This window comes from Neoarius graeffei, chromosome 18 (genome assembly GCF_027579695.1).
Source record: "Neoarius graeffei isolate fNeoGra1 chromosome 18, fNeoGra1.pri, whole genome shotgun sequence".
Taxonomy (NCBI): Eukaryota; Metazoa; Chordata; class Actinopteri; order Siluriformes; family Ariidae; genus Neoarius; species Neoarius graeffei.
Window position 1 is genome coordinate 46,240,754 of NC_083586.1, and position 22,588 is coordinate 46,263,341.

Genomic DNA, 22,588 nt, shown 5'->3' on the forward strand with positions numbered 1-22,588 from the left:
ACAGTCCAAAGACATGCAGGTTAGGTTAACTGGTGACTCTAAATTGACCGTAGGTGTGAGTGTGAATGGTTGTCTGTGTCTATGTGTCAGCCCTGTGATGACCTGGCGACTTGTCCAGGGTGTACCCCGCCTTTCGCCCGTAGTCAGCTGGGATAGGCTCCAGCTTGCCTGCGACCCTGTAGAAGGATAAAGCGGCTACAGATAATGAGATGAGATGAGATTAATTCTGTAAATACAGGCTATCCCTTTCCAAAGTATGTCATGGTCCTACCTGTGGGCTTCTCTCTTCAGGTACATCTCCACTCAGCATTACCAGCCACGCCCGCACTCACTTCCTCTTATTAACTTTCAGTGACTGTCATTGGCTGTCGCTGATCACCTGCTTCCCCCTGGGTGTATTTAAGCTGCAGTTCTCCCTAGCCTCAGTGTCAGAGTGTCTGCAACTCTCAGCCTGATAACCTGCTCTGTGTTCCTACTACTCTTACTCATGAAGATTTCCTGTTCTGTCTGACTCTGTCTGCTCTCCAGCCCTGGTAACCTGATCTGCCTTCTGTTCTGTTGACTCTGCCTCTTGCCTGCTCCTCCTGTACCTTCGCCTGATCTCCAGCTCGCTCAGCCCTACAGCCACACCTCTCTGACTACACCTGGTCTTGTCTCATCTCTGCTGCTAAGCAGGGTTGGGCCTGGTCAGTACTTGGATGGGAGACCTCAGATGTCACCACCAGCCATCCCTGCCTCTCTGTTCTCCTGCCACTGGACTTCATCCACACACATTCTTTCAACTCCCCTTTCCCCTATTATTAATAAACTGTGGTTTGAGTGCATTTGATTTCCTCTCCTGTCTGTTCCGTGACAAAGTAATTAAATTACAAGTGAAATTAGGATGTTTAAAAGAAAGTAAAGCATATTTGAGCTTGTATTTACGGGGCGGCCTTGAGCGAGGTACCGAACCCCTGACTGCTCCCCGGGCGATCTAGTGTGGCTGCACGCTGCTCTGAGTGTGTGTGTGTTCACTGCTTCAGATGGGTTAAATGCAGAGGATGAATTTCACTGTGCTTGAAGTGTGCATGTGACAAATAAAGGTTTCTTCTTCTTCATAGACAGATTTCCATGACTTTCCATTAGCCTTGTAGGCTTCCTTGTAAAGAAGCATACCCGATAACTTATTTTTGCGACACTGTTCCTTTAAGTCTGGTTGAAAACTCAGGAATCGCAATGGCAATACAGTTTAGCACAGCATTCCTAAATTCCACTGATATCCAGGTGAAATTCCACACTCCGTGGACATGTGTGCGGTTAAGTATTATTGTGTTACATGTACTGTAGTGTAATGTGCAATGTTTACTTTCTGCCACAATAGTACAGCTAAACCCAAGTCAAACTCAATTCTTCCTTTCAAATGTCTCCTCCCTTAAGTAAACCAGAAAGCAGACAGACACACACACACAAAATGAGGGTAAGCAGGAAGAGATAAACACAAATTCACTTCGCTCTCAAATGTGGATTATGTTTAAACACTATCGTCACACATGAGCTTATATCATCAGAAAGCTCTGAAAAGTAACTCAGTCCATGTATACTGACTCTCCAACAAGTCTCCGGATTCTCCACACCCTCAAGACAAGTGATGTCTGAGTCATAAGCGTGTCGTTTTTTCGATTCTGTGCTCAGGGTTTGGTCTGTCTGGGGTTTTGCATGTTCTCCCACCTCAAAAATACAGACTGGTAGCGCTATATTACCACTAGGCGTGTATGTGTGTACACGATGTCCTTAGGGTGACCACCGACATGAGTCTGTAAGTTAGGACACTTGTGTCCAAAAGTGAGGACAAAGGCCCTAAAGTTAGGACACCGTCGCGTTACGGGGGGGGGGTAAGAAAAACTTATAAAAAAACGTATGAAGTCAATATATATTTATTAACTTGGAACACCTATCAAAAAGAGAAATGTGGAAAATGATGGTCAAGACCATGTCAACAAGAAACATCACTGTAAAGTCACTGTAAAGAGTTGTGTCCATCTATAGACACTGAAAAAACAGTCTTTGCCATGCCGTAGGCCAACATATTTATTCACTTGAAAATGACCATCAAAAAGAAAAAAAAAAGAAAAATCGAAAAATGAGTCAAGAAACATGTAGGCCTCCTGTCATTTAGCCTACTATACTGGCCTTGGCTTATCCACAGGAACTAAACTAAAAACTAGTGCTGTCAAGCGATTAAAATATTTAATCGCGATTAATGTCGCGACAGTCATAGTTAACTCGCGATTAATCGCAATTTAATCGTACATTTTTGTCACATAAAAAAACATTGTAATTCTCTTATCAGCATAAAAAAGTGAATGGGCTTGCTTTGTACCAATGTTTTTTTTTTTTATTGCAAAGCATAACACGTCTTGACACAGCCACTGCAAAGTGAAACCTAAGCCGAGCACCGGCGCGAGGCTAGCAAGAGAACCAGGAGTGAAATGATCTACTGTTTGAGTTAGTCTACAACTAAAGAGAGAGAGATAGGTTACACAGTGACGGTAGGCTTGACATGCTTGATTATAATATAAAGTACACTATTATATTAAGTTTAAGTTGTTCGTTGATAAATATTGCATTGAATCTGATCTTTACTGTTTCAGCTCACTTAACACATTTTGTACTTTTACACTTTCTGCCTGTTGATGCGTCGCGCTGTCCAATCAGAGACGGCCAAATTTGCATATTACAGGAAGGATTTCTGGGATAGCATTGAGTTTACAGTTCAGAGGGATCTGGCTTCTTTAGACGCTGTCTTCTTAAAACTGAATAAATATTTAAAAAGAGCCAAATGAGCCAGTCTTTTGAACGGCTCTTTTCAAAGAACGGATCACAAAGATGCGGATCCCATCAAAGAGCCATAAATCCCATCTCTACTAGCGCGCCCTGCCCGCGCTGGTTCTTGGGGGGGGGGGGGACTCTGGTTGTGCGGGGCGTGGCATTACAGTCTAGCTGCTATCGGTTTTCTAACCAAAGTCTCTGTTCCAAGTTCCTGGCAGTTTCAAAAGCTTATGAAAAACCTACATCATGCCACAGAGCGTTAATCTGGCGATAAAAAAATTATCGCCGTTAAAATTGAGTCAATTTAACGCGTTAATAATGCGACATTTTTGACAGCACTACTAAAAACAAAACATTGTTGTGTTCATTTATGCTCATCCAAAAAATATCAAAAAGAAAAACATGAAAAATGACAGTCAACCATGTCATTTACATTTGGCCTATAACCTTGGCAATACATTTGGCATTCCCTCTGTGGCGGTCTGTGTCCGCGTGTCTGTCTATCGCACCTTTCCCTCTGCTCCCCACATCAATGTCAATGCGACAGAGCTTGCAGAAGGCGAAGTGTTCTCCTCTTGCCGACAAAACGATGCTCTAAGCATCAAGCATTTTTAAAGGATGTCTTTCGTTTCGGCATGAGTATTGTTCAACAGCATGCGTGCCAACATTCATAGGTTTTTCCATACAAACATTCGCACTGCGCGCGCAGCTCGGAGGAGCAAAAATCAGTCAATCGTGTGAGCGCAGCTTTTGAGTGACAGCAGCTTCCAGACAATCAGAGGCTGCAGAGGCTCCATCAGCTGCGTGCACAGCGCGAATGTTTGTATATGTCTGTGAAGATTCTCAATCATCCAGGTCATAGTAAACTGTGGGTGGTAGAAATGGGCAACTGGACTTGCTTGAAGATCCTTGAAAACGTTTCACCTCTCGAAGGAAGCCTTTTGGACGAGAGGTGAAACGTTTTCAAGAATCTTCAAGCAAGTCCAGTTGCCCATTTCTACCACCCACAGAATGTTTGTATACGAGAAATCCCTGTAGGCTATCTTTGCCTGTATGTCATCGCAGAATAGCAAGTGTAAATAATGGGCGGGGATTTGTGACGATTGATGCAACGGTGGCGGCTGAGGGTCCGAAATGAGGACAAAATGTAAAAAGTGAGGACGCGTGACAGACGTCCGGACAGACGGCTCTAAAACCGGACTGTCCGGACGAAATCCGGACGAATGGTCACCCTAGATGTCCTGCAGTAGACTGGTATCCCATCCAGGGTGTGTCCTTGCTATGCACCCAGCCTTCCTGGGACCAACTCTGGGTCTACTGCAAGCCTGACCAGAATAAAACAGTCACTGAAGATGAATGAATCCATCAATCAATCACTCAGGAAAAGAACAAATAAATGAACAAATGAAGTAAGGAATGAACAAACAGTTACTTTCATTGGGCTGTTGTCACTCTGATGTTATTTGTCTCTTTTGGATGTGCTGTTGTTTTCCTTATGGGTGTAGCCTGTTCACTACTGTTTGACATTTCAATAAGAAACAAGTGTTGCCAGGCAAAACAAACCTCGCCTGGTAGCACTTACTGTATAATGAATATGAAGGAAGATATCGTGAAAAAAAAATAGGTACCCTATGGGTCCATATGGCTACTGCTTATAAATAAAATTGTTTTCTGATCCCATGTCCATACAGTAAATATAGCATATATATATATTTACTCTATGAGTCAGTAGCCACAAAAATGAAGCGTAATCCAAAAATGAACGATTTAAAAATTACAGAAGTAAAATATACCAAGTGTCTGTACTTTATATTATTCTACTCTTACCTCTTACAGTTTTCGAAACTGAAACCTCTGAACCGAGGCTGACATACACTACCGTTCAAAAGTTTGGTGTCACTTTGAAATGTCCTTATTTTTGAAAGAAAAGCACTGTTCTTTTCAATGACGATCACTTTAAACTAATCAGAAATCCACTCTATACATTGCTAATGTGGTAAATGACTATTCTAGCTGCAAATGTCTGGTTTTTGGTGCAATATCTCCATAGGTGTATAGAGGCCCATTTCCAGCAACTCTCACTCCAGTGTTCTAATGGTACAATGTGTTTGCTCATTGCCTCAGAAGGCTAATGGATGATTAGAAAACCCTTGTACAATCATGTTAGCACAGCTGAAAACAGTTGAGCTCTTTAGAGAAGCTATAAAACTGACCTTCCTTTGAGCAGATTGAGTTTCTGGAGCATCGCATTTGTGGGGTCGATTAAATGCTCAAAATGGCCAGAAAAATGTCTCGACTATATTTTCTATTCATTTTACAACTTATGGTGGTAAATAAAAGTGTGACTTTTCATGGAAAACACAAAATTGTCTGGGTGGCCCCAAACATTTGAACGGTAGTGTACACACACTGTCGCCATGACCCAAACTCTTATTTCCCAGAAATGGCCCGGCGCTAGAGCTCAGTGGAACGCACTTTCCCTTGGTAATAAGCATAAACGTCTGAAAGCGATTTCTTTAGTCTAGTCCATTTATTTCAAATGGTGAACCGAATTGTATACACTCACCGGCCATTTTAATTGGAACATGTGTATGCGCATGCGCAGTGCGCAATCATTACACTTACATTCTTACAGCACGATGACATAGTGGCTAGCGCCTCTATATGAGGTAGTAGCCACAACAAAAACGATTGTGACCTTTTTTGGTGACCTTGACTGGATGATGCTCAAAATTTTGGAGGTTCTATTTGAGACCAATGCCCATCCATCCTGAAAGTTTCATGAAGATTGATCCAGCTGTTTTCCCGTAATATCGTTTACAAAAAACAAAGAAACCCGACAGAAAACAATACCTCACCCCCTGGTGGACTCCGTCCTGGGGCGAGGTAATTATAACAGTTATTATCCACATTCACTGGATATGAGCAATTGCATGCTCTGATTGGCTACTCTACTACTAGGCTATCAGCTCATATACAGTGAGTAGAGAAAAACAAAATAGCGGAGCATGTTGCTGAACCAACCGAGGATAAAATAAAAACTCTACTCAAAAACAAAACTGCAAAAATACAAAAAAGCAACAAAATATGGAATGGAAGTATCTGATGGTAAGAATTTTTTTAAATTATTATTTTTCAAGAATTATTATAATAGCAATTTTCACAAATAGAATAGAATACCTTTATTGTCACTGCACAAACGTTCAACGAAATTTAGTTCATCATAGGAGAGCAAAGCCACTGCATATGTGCACACCACCGCTCTTGGGCATTTCAAACCAAGGCTGTCCTATGTTAACCTAACTGCATGTCTTTGGTACTTATCATTTGCTCCTGTCATTTTTCCGATTTGTTTACATGCTTCATCTTTAAGCGTTAAAATTTGTTGAATTTTTTTTAGACTGGTTCAAAAGCTCAAAAAAAATTGAAAATTACAGAACTGAAATGTCCAAGGAAGAATTAAATAAATGTCTAAAGCTATTCTATACCATGGTACGACAGCAAGACGGCACTTTCTACAAAAAACAACAGCACTAAAGTCAATTTGTTGGATGTTTTGTATAAAGTTTTAATTTATTGAATTTGCAAAAAATAAAAATAAAAATGCTCTGTTTCTCAAAATCCAGTGAATGTGGGTATAATAAAACAATTATTCCACTCAATCTTGTCATACATATACGACTCAATTTCGTGGAAAAACTTAATTATTCTATCCACATTCACTGGATATGAGCAATCGCGCACTCTGATTGGCTACTCTACTACTAGGCTATATATACTGCGAGTAGAGAAAAACAAAATGGCGGCGTGTGTTGCTGAACCAACCGAGGACAAAATAAAACTCTACTCAAAAACAAAACTCCAAAAATTGTTGTCAGGTATTTAAAAGAAATAGCTAAAGGAATTTAAAAGGAATAGCTAAAGGAATTTAAAAGGAATAGCTAAAATAATATATCTAATATATTAAAATAATAACCCCCCCCACCCCCCAATATCTCCTGTTCCACACTCTAGCCCAGTCGGTGGTGGTAATGCATCTTTAAGTTGGTTTACCAACCGCCAAAAAAAACCCTAAAGAAGAAGAAGAAAATGCAAAAAAATACAAAAAAGCAACAGAATATGAAATAGAAGTATTTGATGTTAAGAATGTATCTTTTTTATTTTTCAAGAATTATAATTCTAGCAGTTTTCACAAATTGCTACTGTCATTTCGCCGGTTTGTTTACATACTAAGCAGAAATTATTTTGTTGGACGTTTTGTATAAAGTTTTTATTTATCAACTTTGCAAAAAATAAAAATACAAATGCTCTGTTTCTCAAAATCCAGTGAAAGTGGACAGAATAAAACAGTTATTCCACTCAATCTTGTTGTACATGGATTATAGCCAAATCAGTGCTACGCGCCTCATCGGCTATCAGCTCATGTACAACTTGATTTTGTGGAATAACTGTTATTATTTTTTTCGTGGTCCAAATCCTGCGCTTTGATTGGCTGGCGAGCGGGTCCGTATCCTACGGTACGGACCCCGGTTACGGACCCCGGTTACGGACCTCTGGCGACTCGCTCGTTCACAATAACAACAAACATAGTAGCAATTTTTGTCAACATTTATTTTCACATTTCTCAGGAGAATAGCATTCATTTTACAGCATGGATAGCGATAAAGACAGTCTTCACAACGAAAGCGAGTTTTACTACCCTGAGGAAGACGAAATAAAAGAAAACATTTCAGGAGAAAGCTAAAAACCTGTAACTGTTGTTAACGCCGAGCAAAAACATGGCTGAATCCTGAATGACTCAATTTTGTATAAATAGGGGACTACATAGGTGGCAAAATGTAGTTTTTTTCCTGCCATGGAAGTGCACTTGTATACCGAGGAGGAAGCAATTTGCATTACAGCTGTGAATGAGGATTCAAAATGGTGGCTCGGCTCGGTTTTCCCTTTTGGGCGCTCTCATTTTCTGTTAGAATTTGGTAAAGAAAAAATTAAATATATTATTTACCAGCTTAAGGTCGGTCCGTATGGTGAAATACCGTGACCTCGGCCTTGAATACTGACCTCGCTCAGTACTTTCAAGACCTCAGTCACGGTATTTCACGATATGGACCTCGCAGCTGGTAAATAACGTGTGGAGTTTGCATGTTCTCCCCGTGTCCGCATGGGTTTCCTCCGGGTGCGCCGGTTTCCCCCACAGTCCAAAGACATGCAGGTTAGGTTAACTGGTGACTCTAAATTGACCGTAGGTGTGAATGTGAGTGTGAATGGTTGTCTGTGTCTATGTGTCAGCCCTGTGATGACCTGGCGACTTGTCCAGGGTGTACCCCGCCTTTCGCCTGTAGTCAGCTGGGATAGGCTCCAGCTTGCCTGCGACCCTGTAGAACAGGATAAAGCGGCTAGATATAATGAGATTTATATATATATATATATATATATATATATATATATATATATATATATGTGTGTGTGCATTAATATCTACATCTGAAGTCTGCTTATAGCTGGAATTGCAGTACTGTGTCACAAATTTACACTGGGTGGTGCCTGGTGGATAGCTAGTGCGTTAAAAACTGTTGTTAGGTTAATATGCATTTCTTATATCTTTGGGGAAAAATATATAAGAATTTTATGTGTTATAATAAGTATTATGAATTTTACATGTCTCACTCCAGTAGGTGTTTATCTCAGCACTGACTCTCTGTCCACTCTCAGTACTGCATACTGAAATTAAGGTCGATGTTTCCGCGTGCATGACTCTGCACTTTATAGTGCGCTACCTCAAAAGGGCACTGTGGACCAGTTTCACTCAACAGCTCAAGGCTGTCTCGCTTTAATCAGCCACATCAGGTTTCCTTCCTGCTGCACAGAGAAGCTGTAGGCAAGATATGCTTTCATGCTGCTCTGAAATCAGGCCTTTCTGTTTAAATAGCTCCGTGCTGGCTTGATAAGGAAGCCTGTTAAATGGGAGCACAATGTAAGATAAGGTATGCTATGGTCACTCATGGATCACACGTTCACATCTGTCTGCCATGTTCAGATGACAAACACACAAACTCTGGAAAAAAGTCGTTAAAGCTAGTTATCTAACTAATGTTTAGAAACCACTGCAATACTTATTTAAACATCTCATCATCTCTAGCCGCTTTATCCTGTTCTACAGGGTCGCAGGCAAGCTGGAGCCTATCCCAGCTGACTACGGGCGAAAGGCGGGGTACACCCTGGACAAGTCGCCAGGTCATCACAGGGCTGACACATAGACACAGACAACCATTCACACTCACATTCACACCTACGCTCAATTTAGAGTCACCAGTTAACCTAACCTGCATGTCTTTGGACTGTGGGGGAAACCGGAGCACCCGGAGGAAACCCACGCGGACACGGGGAGAACATGCAAACTCCGCACAGAAAGGCCCTCGCCGGCCACGGGGCTCGAACCCGGACCTTCTTGCTGTGAGGCGACACCGCTAACCACTACACCACCGTGCCGCCCCGTCCTCAAAAGTTATTTAAGTGATTGTTAAATGGCTGTGAATGAAAATCTTGACAGAAAATTAGCCATTTGTGCTGGTTGTGACATTACTGTATTTATACATTCATGAAATTAACTGCACATCATTAAAGGCAAGGAACATCTTTTTTTTTTAATTCAACCCATACATGTCAAGTTATACGGTTTTCCTGTATTTTGTACGGTAAAATGCGATTTTTTTGGCTAATACGGCGTACACTGATTTTTATATGGGAAAATTACGTTTTGTATCAGAGATTTTTCCGTTACTCCGAGAAGATTTTCTTAGCATCCACCATTTATTTTTTCAAACACACGTGCCCGATGAAACGAAACTATTTTCGATTTATGTGGTTTTATAGTTGCACGTGGTTTTCTCGGTCATTTAAGTACATCGGCTCGGACTGCCCAGACTTCTGTGACGGCTGCAGAAGTTATGTTCTGCCAATTTCTCGTGGAACACACTGTGGCAGACCATTTTTCGCAGCTAGCGAAAAAAAAAAAGTTCCCCAATTCAAAGACCGCACAGGTAAGCATTTGTGATTTATCTATTTATTTATTTATTTATTTATATATTTTTAAATTTTTTACTGTTTGCATGTAGGAAAGCTTCCTCAATTATCATGATAATTTAGGGAGGCGATACTGGGAATCACCGTTTATACAATGGCAACTGTAGTTACCCAGCAATTTCTGGTTTCGCTTCCCTAAACATTTTATTTGCTGATAGACATTATATGTAGACGCAGATGACCAACACCCGTTCCTACCATCAGTCGTCAGTAAACTGGAAAAGTATTGAATGAAGAGTAATGGTGGTAATGACCGTTGGTAACCTGTCTCGAAAATGTGTAGTAGGGGATGGAAGCAATTTAACACCATCTACATGTTTGCCGTGCTCTGATTTTCTTTTATTGACCAGGAAAATAATAGATGTATATTGGGGAAAGGTCTTCGATGTAAAAACTGCTCTGGATGTTGCCAGGTTGCCAATGCTGAAACAACTTTTTACTGCTTTGCTGTGCCTCCGACAGAGCAATGCAGATAGTGAGAGGGCTTTTTCATTGGTTAGGAAAATTCATACTGAGGACAGAAAAAATCTGGCTGTAGACACATTAACTGCATATCTGCAGATTAAAATGAACTGTGATGAGGAGCTACAACTGCTACCCAAGCAGTGATATTATAGCTAGTGCCAAATCTGCAACATCTTTGTACAGCAAAGAACACTCCAAAAAAATTTTAATTCTTGTTATAAATTACTGGGAAGATTTTCAATTTAACTTCATAATTTATTAATATTTTCACTTATCCTTGTTTACATAATATACTTGAAAAAATTTCAGTCATCTTTAGTTGGATCTACAGTGGTGCTTGAAAGTTTGTGAACCCTTTAGAATTTTCTATATTTCTGCATAAATATGACCTAAAACATCATCAGATTTTCACACAAGTCCTAAAAGTAGATAAAGAGAACCCAGTTAAAAAATTGAAACAAAAGTATTATACTTGGTCATTTATTTATTGAGGAAAATGATCCAATATTACATATCTGTGAGTGGCAAAAGTATGTGAACCTTTGCTTTCAGTATCTGGTGTGACCCCCTTGTGCAACAACAACTGCAACTAAACGTTTCCGGTAACTGTTGATCAGTCCTGCACACCGGCTTGGAGGAATTTTAGCCCATTCCTCCATACAGAACAGCTTCACCTCTGGGATGTTGGTGGGTTTCCTCACATGAACTGCTCGCTTCAGGTCCTTCCACAACATTTCGATTGGATTAAGGTCAGGACTTTGACTTGGCCATTCCAAAGCATTAACTTTATTCTTCTTTAACCATTCTTTGGTAGAACGACTTGTGCACTTAGGGTCGTTGTCTTGCTGCATGACCCACCTTCTCTTGAGATTCAGTTCATGGACAGATGTCCTGACATTTTCCTTTAGAATTTACTGGTATAATTCAGAATTCATTGTTCCATCAATGATGGCAAGCCGTCCTGCCCCAGATGCAGCAAAACAGGCCCAAACCATGATACTACCACCACCATGTTTCACAGATGGGATAAGGTTCTTATGCTGGAATGCAATGTTTTCCTTTCTCCAAACATAACACTTCTCATTTAAACCAAAAAGTTCTATTTTGGTCTCATCCGTCCACAAAACATTTTTTCAATAGCCTTCTGGCTTGTCCACCTGATCTTTAGCAAACTGCAGATGAACAGCAGTGTTCTTTTTGGAGAGCAGTGGCTTTCTCCGTGCAACCCTGCCATGCACACCATTGTTGTTCAGTGTTCTCCTGATGGTGGACTCATGAACATTAGCCAATGTGAGAGAGGCCTTCAGTTGCTTAGAAGTTACCCTGGGGTCCTTTGTGACCTCGCCGACTATTACACGCCTTGCTCTTGGAGTGATCTTTGTTGGTCGGCCACTCCTAGGGAGGGTAACAACGGTCTTGAATTTCCTCCATTTGTACACAATCTGTCTGACTGTGGATTGGTGGAGTCCAAACTCTTTAGAGATGGTTTTGTAACCTTTTCCAGCCTGATGAGCATCAACAACGCTTTTTCTGAGGTCCTCAGAAATCTCCTTTGTTCGGGCCATGATACACTTCCACAAACATGTGTTGTGAAGATCAGACTTTGATAGATCCCTGTTCTTTAAATAAAACAGGCTGCCCACTCTCACCTGATTGTCATCCCATTGATTTGAAAACACCTGACTCTAATTTCACCTTCAAATTAACTGCTAATCCTAGAGGTTCACATACTTTTGCCACTCACAGATATGTAATATTGGATCATTTTCCAAATTAAACAAATGACCAAGTATAATATTTTTGTCTCATGTGTTTAACTGGGCTCTCTTCATCTACTTTTAGGACTTGTGTGAAAATCAGATGATGTTTTAGGTCATATTTATGCAGAAATATAGAAAATTCTAAAGGGTTCACAAACTTTTAAGCACCACTGTAACACTGCTTGTGGTGTCAACACTTTTTTTCTCAAATGGAACTTTTACTAACTGTGACATGATTACATATAATTTATTACATGTAACCTACTATTTTAATTAACATACCTACTTAGTACTACTGTTATATTTCAAGTAATTTTCTTTGGCGGAATGTACAGTAATATTGTCGGTGATGTCAACACTTGTCAAATAGAACTTTGTGTAATTTTTATGAACTATTTAATATTAATACATTTTATTTGCAAAATTTACATCAATAATTCTGGTATTACTGATACAATGTATATTAAATAATTAAGTTTATAGTTCAGTCATTCTCTTTAGTTGATAATTGTTTACTTGACTGGACATATAGTCCTTTTTAATTCAGTTGTTTTCTCTGGGATCTAAAATTTCTTTTTATTCACTACATGCTTATTTGATCCCTTTAACTTGATGCAATGTGGGCGGCACGGTGGTGTAGTGGTTAGCGCTGTCACCTCACAGCAAGAAGGTCCTGGGTTCGAGCCCCGGGGCCGGCGAGGGCCTTTCTGTGCGGAGTTTGCATGTTCTCTTCGTGTCTGCGTGGGTTTCCTCCGGGTGCTCCGGTTTCCCCCACAGTCCAAAGACATGCAGGTTAGGTTAACTGGTGACTCTAAATTGACCGTAGGTGTGAATGTGAGTGTGAATGGTTGTCTGTGTCTATGTGTCAGCCCTGTGATGACCTGGCGACTTGTCCAGGGTGTACCCCGCCTTTCGCCCGTAGTCAGCTGGGATAGGCTCCAGCTTGCCTGCGACCCTGTAGAAGGATAAAGCGGCTAGAGATAATGAGATGAGAACTTGATGCAATGTGATAATACACCTATTACAGTAGAAGTGTATAATGTGGAATAAAACAATCGGTGCTTTGGATTAGGTATATATTGGAATTTTTCTCGTGTATAAGGGCTCATGGGTGTATGTAAGGGAAAAGTACAGATTTTATAAAGGCATGGGTAACTAAAGGTTGACATGTATGTCAACCACTAAAACCTCCTGTACAGTATTTTGGAATCAAATGAAGAGATCTGAGGTAATTCTGAGAGCTTTCTGAATGAAATTGACAGATAGTTACATGACAGTGTGTAGGAGCCTATAATAAATTATAAATCTCCCTGACTACTACTACAAGGAATTAAAGAAAAAGATGAACATCAACAACTTTATTTATCACACGTACACTCAAGCACAGTGAAATTCCTTTCTGCATTTAACCCATCTGAAGCAGTGAACACACACACACACACACACACACACACACACACACACACACACACACACGTGAGCAATGAGTACACACACATACCCAGAGTAGTGGGTAGCCATCCTACAGCACCCGGGGAGCAGTTGGGGGTTAGGTACCGTGCTCAAGGGCACTTCAGCCCAACTTCAGGCCATGGCTGCCCCATGTTAACCTAACCGCATGTCTTTGGACTGTGGGGGAAACCGGAGCACTCAGAGGAAACCCACGCAGACACAGGGAGAACATGCAAACTCCACACAGAAAGGTCCCCGTCAGCCGCTGGGCTCGAACCCAGAACCTTCTTACTGTGAGGTGACAGTGCTAACCACTACACCACCGAGTATACAATTAACAGTTATTCCATGAAATCGAGTCGTACATGAGCTGATAGCCAACGAGGAGCGTAGCGCCGAGTTGGCTATAATCCATGTATGATGAGATTGAGTGGAATAACTGTTTTATTCTATCCACATTCACTGGATTTTGAGAAACAGAGCATTTTTATTTTTAGCAAATTTGATAAATAAAAACCTGCGATGACCCGGCGACTTGTCCAGGGTGTATGCCACCTCTCGCCCATAGTCAGCTGGGATAGGCTCCAGCTTGCCTGCGACCCTGTAGAACAGGATAAGCGGCTACAGATAATAGATGGATGGATAAATAAAAACTTTATACAAAACGTCCAACAAAATAATTTCTGCTTAGAATGTAAACAAACCGGCGAAATGGCAGGAGCAATTTGTGAAAAACGCTGGAATAATAATTCTTGAAAAATAAATATAAAAAGATACATTCTTACCATCAAATACTTTCATTCCATATTTTGTTACTTTTTTTGTGGTTTTGTTTTTGAGTAGAGTTTTTATTTCGTCCTCCATTGGTTCAGCAACACGCTCCGACATTTTGTTTTTCTCTACTCACGGTATATGAGCTGATATCCTCGTAGTAGAGTAGCCAATCAGAGCATGTGACTGCTCATATCCAGTGAATGTGGATAGAATAATATGCAGTATATGCCTCAGTGTTCATATTCCTAACACAACTGATATGTGATCATTAATTTTCAAGCCATGAGTTCAATCATTGACCGTAGGTGTGAATGTGAGTGTGAATGGTTGTCTGTGTCTATGTGTCAGCCCTGTGATGACCTGGCGACTTGTCCAGGGTGTACCCCGCCTTTCGCCCGTAGTCAGCTGGGATAGGCTCCAGCTTGCCTGCGACCCTGTAGAAGGATAAAGCGGCTAGAGATAATGAGATGAGATGAGATGAGATGAGATGAGATGAGATGAGATGAGTTTAATCATTTCCACAAACACATTTATATGTTTTTGTGTCTTATACATTACAAAGAAATAGAACAGCACTAACGGGTACATTACTACACTGATGAAACCTTGGCTATACTCACACACACTAAATATGCTAAATAATTAATTGACAGAAGATGGCCAATTTCCCTTCTGTGTATTGATTACATTAGTGAATCAGCGCACACATACAGACAGGCCAGTCAGGATTTCTTACTGCCAGAAGCACTAACACATCTCAACCAGACAGCCTAAAGAGCCTGAACCTCCCCCCGAAGACGTGACTGTTGTTTATCTCTGTGTCTGTTTCACGATAGTACAGACTGACTAAACCTAGCCGTGTCTCCGTTTGAGATTAATTCCCCAAATCTGCTTAGTCACTCCCATCCTGCTCTCTTACACCAATAACACTTTCAGTATTTTAGTATTTTAGTTTAATGATTTATAACGACTTCTCTCACTTACTTTGTGCACCCTAAAATTAAATACAGATATCAGACATTAAGACAATATGAGAGTAACCATAACACACTGTATTCTATAGTGTGTATTTGTGAGTGAAAGTGGCTCAGTGCTTTCAGTTAATGACAGCTGGTTTGCCGGAGGGAGAGCTGAAACATGAACTGATGTTCTTGGTTAATATTATTCTTCTCCACCTGTGAGCATTGTAGTCAGAAATCATAACACGTTTATAGACGAGCAAAAGTCATTCCATTCTGATGAAAGAGTAGAGAAGAATTTTCTGTTTTAAGTCACTGATAAATTGTGCACAAAATGACCAGGCTAACATGAAGTTTTATGGAAATGCAGCATTTATGACAGAATCAGGCTACATGCCACCCTTCCTTCACTGGGACTTACGCATACGGAAGCCACGCCTCCTTCACTGGGACTTACACATATGGAAGCCACACCTCCTTCACTGGGACTTACGCATACGGAAGCCACGCCTCCACACCTCCTTCACTGGGACTTACACATACAGAAGCCACGCCTCCTTCACTGGGACTTACACATGCAGAAGCCACGCCTCCTTCACTGGGACTTACACATATGGAAGCCACACCTCCTTCACTGGGACTTACACATATGGAAGCCACCCTTCCTTCACTAGGACTTACACATATCATATGGAAGCCACACCTCCTTCACTGGGACTTACACATACAGAAGCCACGCCTCCTTCACTGGGACTTACACATATGGAAGCCACGCCTCCTTCACTGGGACTTACACATACAGAAGCCACGCCTTCTTCACTGGGACTTATGCATACGGAAGCCACGTCTCCTTCACTGGGACTTACACATATGGAAGCCACACCTCCTGCACTGGGACTTACACATACAGAAGCCACGCCTCCTTCACTGGGACTTATGCATACAGAAGCCATGCCTCCTTCACTGGGACTTATGCATATGGAAGCCACGCCTCCTTCACTGGGACTTATGCATACGGAAGCCACGCCTCCTTCACTGGAACTTACACATATGGAAGCCACCCTTCCTTCACTGGGACTTACACATATGGAAGCCACCCTTCCTTCACTGGGACTTACACATATAGAAGCCACGCCTCCTTCACTGGGACTTACATATATGGAAGCCACGCCTCCTTCACTGGGACTTACACATATAGAAGCCACGCCTTCTTCACTGGGACTTATGCATACGGAAGCCACGCCTCCTTCACTGGGACTTACACATATGGAAGCCACCCTTCCTTCACTGGGACTTACACATATGGAAGCCACGCTTCCTTCACTGGGACTTACACATATAGAAGCCACGCCTCCTTCACTGGGACTTATGCATACGGAAGCCACGCCTCCTTCACTGGGACTTACACATATGGAAGCCACCCTTCCTTCACTGGGACTTACACATATGGAAGCCACCCTTCCTTCACTGGGACTTACACATATAGAAGCCACGCCTCCTTCACTGGGACTTACACATATGGAAGCCACGCCTCCTTCACTGGGACTTACACATATGGAAGCCACGCTTCCTTCACTGGGACTTACACATATAGAAGCCACGCCTTTTTCACTGGGACTTATGCATACGGAAGCCACCCTTCCTTCACTGGGACTTACATATATAGAAGCCACGCCTCCTTCACTGGGACTTACACATATGGAAGCCACGCCTCCTTCACTGGGACTTACACATATGGAAGCCACCCTTCCTTCACTGGGACTTACATATATAGAAGCCACGCCTCCTTCACTGGGACTTACACATATGGAAGCCACGCCTCCTTCACTGGGACTTACACATATGGAAGCCACGCTTCCTTCACTGGGACTTACACATATAGAAGCCACGCCTTCTTCACTGGGACTTATGCATACGGAAGCTACGCCTCCTTCACTGGGACTTACACATATGGAAGCCACCCTTCCTTCACTGGGACTTACACATATAGAAGCCACGCCTCCTTCACTGGGACTTACACATATAGAAGCCACGCCTCCTTCACTGGGACTTACACATAAGGAAGCCATGCCTTCTTCACTGGGACTTATGCATACGGAAGCCACGCCTCCTTCATTGGGACTTACACATATGGAAGCCATGCCTCCTTCACTGGAACTGATAAACACAGAGCCATGCCTCCTTCACTGGGACTTTCACATACAGCAGCCACGCCTCCTTCACTGGGACTGACAAACACATAGCCAAGCCTCCTTCACTGGGACTTACAGATATGGAAACTACACCTCCTTTACTGAGACTTACAGACACAGAGGCCACGCCTCCTTCGCTAGGACTTAGAAGATACAGAGGTCACGCCTCTTTCCTAAGACTGACAGACACAGAAACCACACCTCCTTCACTGAGATTGACAAACAGAGGCCACATCTTTTTCACTGGGCCTGACAAACAGAGGCCACACCTACACCACTGGGACTGACACACCCAGAGGCCTCCTCTTCTTTACTAAGGCTGACAGGCACAGAGGCCACACCTCCTTTATTAAGGCTGACAGACACAAAGGTCTTCACTGAGAGTGACACACAGAGACCACACCTCTTACACTGGGAGTGACAGACAGAGTGGTCATGCCTCCGTTATTAGGATGACAGTGGATAGAGTGAGAATGCAAGGAAAGGAAAGCACAATGGCAAAGGAAACTAAAAGCTATAGGGAGGGAAAGTGAAACACAGCGATCCTAGTGGTAGCGCTCCTAAGCTGAGAGCCATACTGTTGAAAATCCCATAGATCCGATTTTTTAAAAAATCCCACGAAGTTATGACGTGGAACTTGTACACCCCCCAAAAAATATGTTGTATATGTTGGGATTATCTACTAACTGTGAAAGTATCAGGTGAAATTTCGCTGTCTTTTAAAAGATCGAAATTGCGCCTAACCTGTCAGAAATGGACTACAACCAAACTGTCTAGTCAGAGTCGCTCATATTACGTCAGCAGTAAGCTTAGCTATCTGATCTGTAATGGTTATCCCCACGGGGGATGCATTTCTTACTGGTACAGAAATACTCCGCCAACCACGCTATACAAATCGGCATGTTGATGTAGGCTGCTCGCCGGCCGCTACCTGCTACAGATTTGGAAAGGCGCTAGACTTGCGATGACGTCACATACGCAACGTCGGGTCCGTGTAGTCTTTGATCAGCTTATTAAAAAACATTCAAAACAATTCAAATTGGTGGAAAAAATAAAGTATGATCACCAGGATCGATAGAGCTGCCCGACATGCACAACATATGGAAGCCATTGTCTTAACTTTGAAGTCTCATCTCATCTCATTATCTGTAGCCGCTTTATCCTTCTACAGGGTCGCAGGCAAGCTGGAGCCTATCCCAGCTGACTACGGGCAAAAGGCGGGGTACACCCTGGACAAGTCGCCAGGTCATCACAGGGCTGACACATAGACAACCATTCACACTCACTTTAGAGCCACCAGTTAACCTAACCTGCATGTCTTTGGACTGTGGGGGAAACCGGAGCACCCGGAGGAAACCCACATGGACAGAACATGCAAACTCCACACAGAAAGGCCCTTGCCGGCCCCGGGGCTCAAACCCAGGACCTTCTTGCTGTGAGGTGACAGCGCTAACCACTACACCACCGTGCCGCCCTAACCCAAAATGTAATTTTTTGAAAAGATATTCCCATTCATTTTGCCATAGAGGTTGGAACGCATCCAGTAGGGGTCGATGAGATTACTTTCCCTCCCTATAAAAAAAAGACAGTAAACTAAAAATAAACTGGAATTCAGTCACCATTACTGAACAGCTAAAAAAATAATCATACTGAAACTGTAGCGTTTGATGTATTTCTTCATGCTTTGCCTATCACGAATGTGTACAATATATCCCATCATTCCCACTTACCCAGATCTGGAGTTTGATGCGTTTCTCATTGCGGTACACAGTTTTGACTTTGAAGTCGATGCCGACGGTGCTGACGAACGCCGGGGTGAACGAGTCATCTGCGTAGCGGAACAGGAAGCTGGTCTTTCCTACGCTGCTGTTACCAATGATAAGTAGTTTAAACATGTAGTCGAAGTTCTGGTCAGCTGCATCCTTCTGCACCGGTGTCTGCTGCCGGGGGTCATTCACTGACGCCATCTACAAGATCGGAGGTCGGTGGTATTAGGGAATGGGACATAAGGTATATAGTAAAAGTGTGACAGTATACCCTAAGAAGATTTGAAGCAGTTTTACAATTAACAATGTCTTATGCCAGGATATTTGATGACATCATACACCCTCCCCAAGTTTCTTTTTACATCCTTACTATCGTAATAGTATTTAATACCTTATGTTGCTAAACCAGTGGCTATAAGCTGATCACAGTGGGAGAAGGTGACATCTGTGATAAATACTATATATAATGGTCTTCATCAAGCACAACTGTCATTTGTATCAGCAAATCTTCTTTAAAAAAAAATCTATGGTTTAGCATAGTTGTCTTACACTTGTAGTACTTGCAGTATTTGCTGTACCTTAAAGTGCATATCACGGGTAAATTCAGGAGCAAGATCAATGTAATTCTCCTATTTTATATTAAACTTTGGTCAAATATCTGTCACATTTTGCATTTTGTGCAATTTTTTTTACCTTGCGCAATACCAGAAAAATTCAGTTGAAATCAAGGCATTTGAGGCGAATTGGTCCGCCTCTGAAAAAACTTGGCATTTGGATTTCCCGGGAAACATTGATTTTCGTGACGTCGCGTGCGGGACGCCTCCCTCTGAATCCTACGTCAGCGCTGGTTTGTTTATGAGAAAACGACCTGGTGGTTTTCTGCAAATTTCTTCAACGTTATCGCGTAATTATTAAAATGGTTAACAGATGTATCGTAGGAGGGTGTAGCAACACCAATCTTGATGGGATTAGTACTCATCGTTTCCCACATTGCGCTCAGGTGACAATTCCATATTTCAATGCAAAATCGCTAGCTGCTAAACTTGGTCTACACAGGCTGTGCACTGAAACCGTGCAAGCTCTCACAGCCTGCTGGCGCTTCCGCAGGTGATGTCACGAATCTGGCTCCAGGCTCCCTTGGGATTTTTCCAGACGCGTTTTGTTATTTTATTTTTTTCTGCTGTAGACAGATGACCTTGTGCAAAATTACCCTTCTGGATGAGTGTGTATAGGGACATACTTTCATATTAAAAAAAAAACAAATTTGGTCCAGGATATGCACTTTAATCCCCTATATTGTCTTCTTTGGTGCACTTAGTCCAGTCCTGGAGACAATATTCAGTCCCACTATATGTATACGTCTATTCATGGTATGACAATAAAATCTTCTTCACTTGTCTCAACTTGACATGGCCTACCCAGTGCCTCCTTTCACTTTCCTTCAGTTACTCATCTTCATTTTCTTCTCACTCCTTTCTTTAATCTTCCACTTCATCTTTTGTTGTCTTTTTATTTCTCCCTCAGTTCTCATTTGCTGTAATCAGAGACGCTGAGTGTGATTTTCCCCCTGATTGGGCTTGTTTCTCTGAACACCAAATCAGCACAAACCATCCAGACCAGAAAGACAAACCAGTCAGTGCACTGCCAGCAAACACACCCATGAACTGTCTTTCCCCATCATCTGCCAAATTCAGAGAATTATAGAAAAAGCCTTACTCAAAAACACCAGAGCCATTTAAACAGCTTCAATCAGTTGAAATGCTGAAAATAAGTGCATAATTTTTAATATATTATTAAGATTTATATATTCATCTCTCTCATATTATTGCTATGCAAAAAACTACAATGCCTGCCCAAATGATCAACACTTAATCCAAGTTTCAACAACTGCCCAGGGCCTAAAGACCTCATTAAAAAACTAATCAACACCTGCTTAAACACCTACCCAACAACTTGAAAAACCTCCTCATCACTGACACAACAGCTTTAATACCAGCCCAATGCCTTGAACACCAGCTCAACAGCTCTATCACCATCTCAAGGGATTTAACACCTCTCCAATGCTTTTAACGTGTCTCCTTTAAAGGTCATAGGCAAAGGTTTTCAATTTATGCACATTTGAAACTTTATATGTTAAAAAACCCTCTGTAATTTTCTTCTGGTCCCAAGAAGTGTTGTTAATAAGTAATAATTAAAATAAGTTAGCGCGGATCGCGGCAAATTTCTGTTCGGCGAGTTTCATGACCACTCGGTGCGTGATGTCATTCAAGACAAACAAACCGCTTGAGTCGAGTCCACTTCCGTTTACTTGCATTGCCATTCGGCTTGAGTGCAGACGTGCGTTCAGGAATTTCCAAAGAAAAACCATGCCTTATTGTTGTGCAATGAACTGTAACAACAGGACCGGTTCAGGAAGAAGTTTTTACTTTTTTCCGAGAGAGGAGAAGAGGCGGAGAGAGTGGATTGTGCGCGTGAAGCCAGAGGGTTGTTTTTTTCCGAAAGAGAAGAAGAGGCGGAGAGAGTGGATTGTGCGCGTGAAGCCAGAAGGTTGGCTTTTTCCGAAAGAGGAGACAAGGCAGAGAGAGTGGATTGTTCGCGTGAAGCCAGAGGGTTGGCTTTTTCCAAAAGAGGAGAAGAGGCGGAGAGAGTGGATTGTGCGCGTGAAGCCATAGGGTTGTTTTTTTCCGAAAGAGGAGAAGAGGCGGAGAGAGTGGATTGTGCGCGTGAAGCCAGAAGGTTGGCTTTTTCCAAAAGAGGAGAAGAGGCGGAGAGAGTGGATTGTGCGCGTGAAGCCAGAGGGTTGGCTTTTTCCGGAAGAGGAGAAGAGGCGGAGAGAGTGGATTGTGCGCGTGAAGCCAGAGGGTTGGCTTTTTCGGGAAAAGGAGAAGAGGCGGAGAGAGTGGATTGTGCACATGAAGCCAGAGGGTAGTTTTTTTCTGAAAGAGGAGAAGAGGCAGAGAGAGTGGATTGTGCGCGTGAAGCCAGAGGGTTGGCTTTTTCCAAAAGAGGAGAAGAGGCGGAGAGAGTGGATTGTGCGCGTGAAGCCAGAGGGTTGTTTTTTTCCGGAAGAGGAGACGAGGCGGAGAGAGTGGATTGTGCGTGTGAAACAAAAATCAAGCAGTCAAAGAAGAAACGGAGCAGCAATGCTCAAGCAAAAAGGAAAAGATTGGAGGTAAACATTTTTACTTTTGCTTGCAATTGACAAGTCAAGAATCCCGAGATATCCTGTACAATCATTGTGGAAATGAGACAAAGGGATATTTCCTCGCTTAGAGTAGGCTATAAATAGTATAATGCTGCGGATGGCAGGCTAATGTGGCCTACCAGCG

The 22,588-nt window shown here is 42.3% G+C and overlaps 1 protein-coding gene across 1 annotated transcript in view; it reads right to left on the reverse strand.

The window, feature by feature from the left end:
- Positions 1-22,588, reverse strand: part of rab3da (RAB3D, member RAS oncogene family, a) — a 48,656-nt gene that overhangs the window by 19,579 nt on the left and 6,489 nt on the right. The window contains exon 2 of the mRNA XM_060898933.1: positions 19,224-19,460. Coding sequence (XP_060754916.1) covers positions 19,224-19,460 — 237 coding nt within the window. The remainder of the gene's footprint in view (positions 1-19,223; positions 19,461-22,588) is intronic.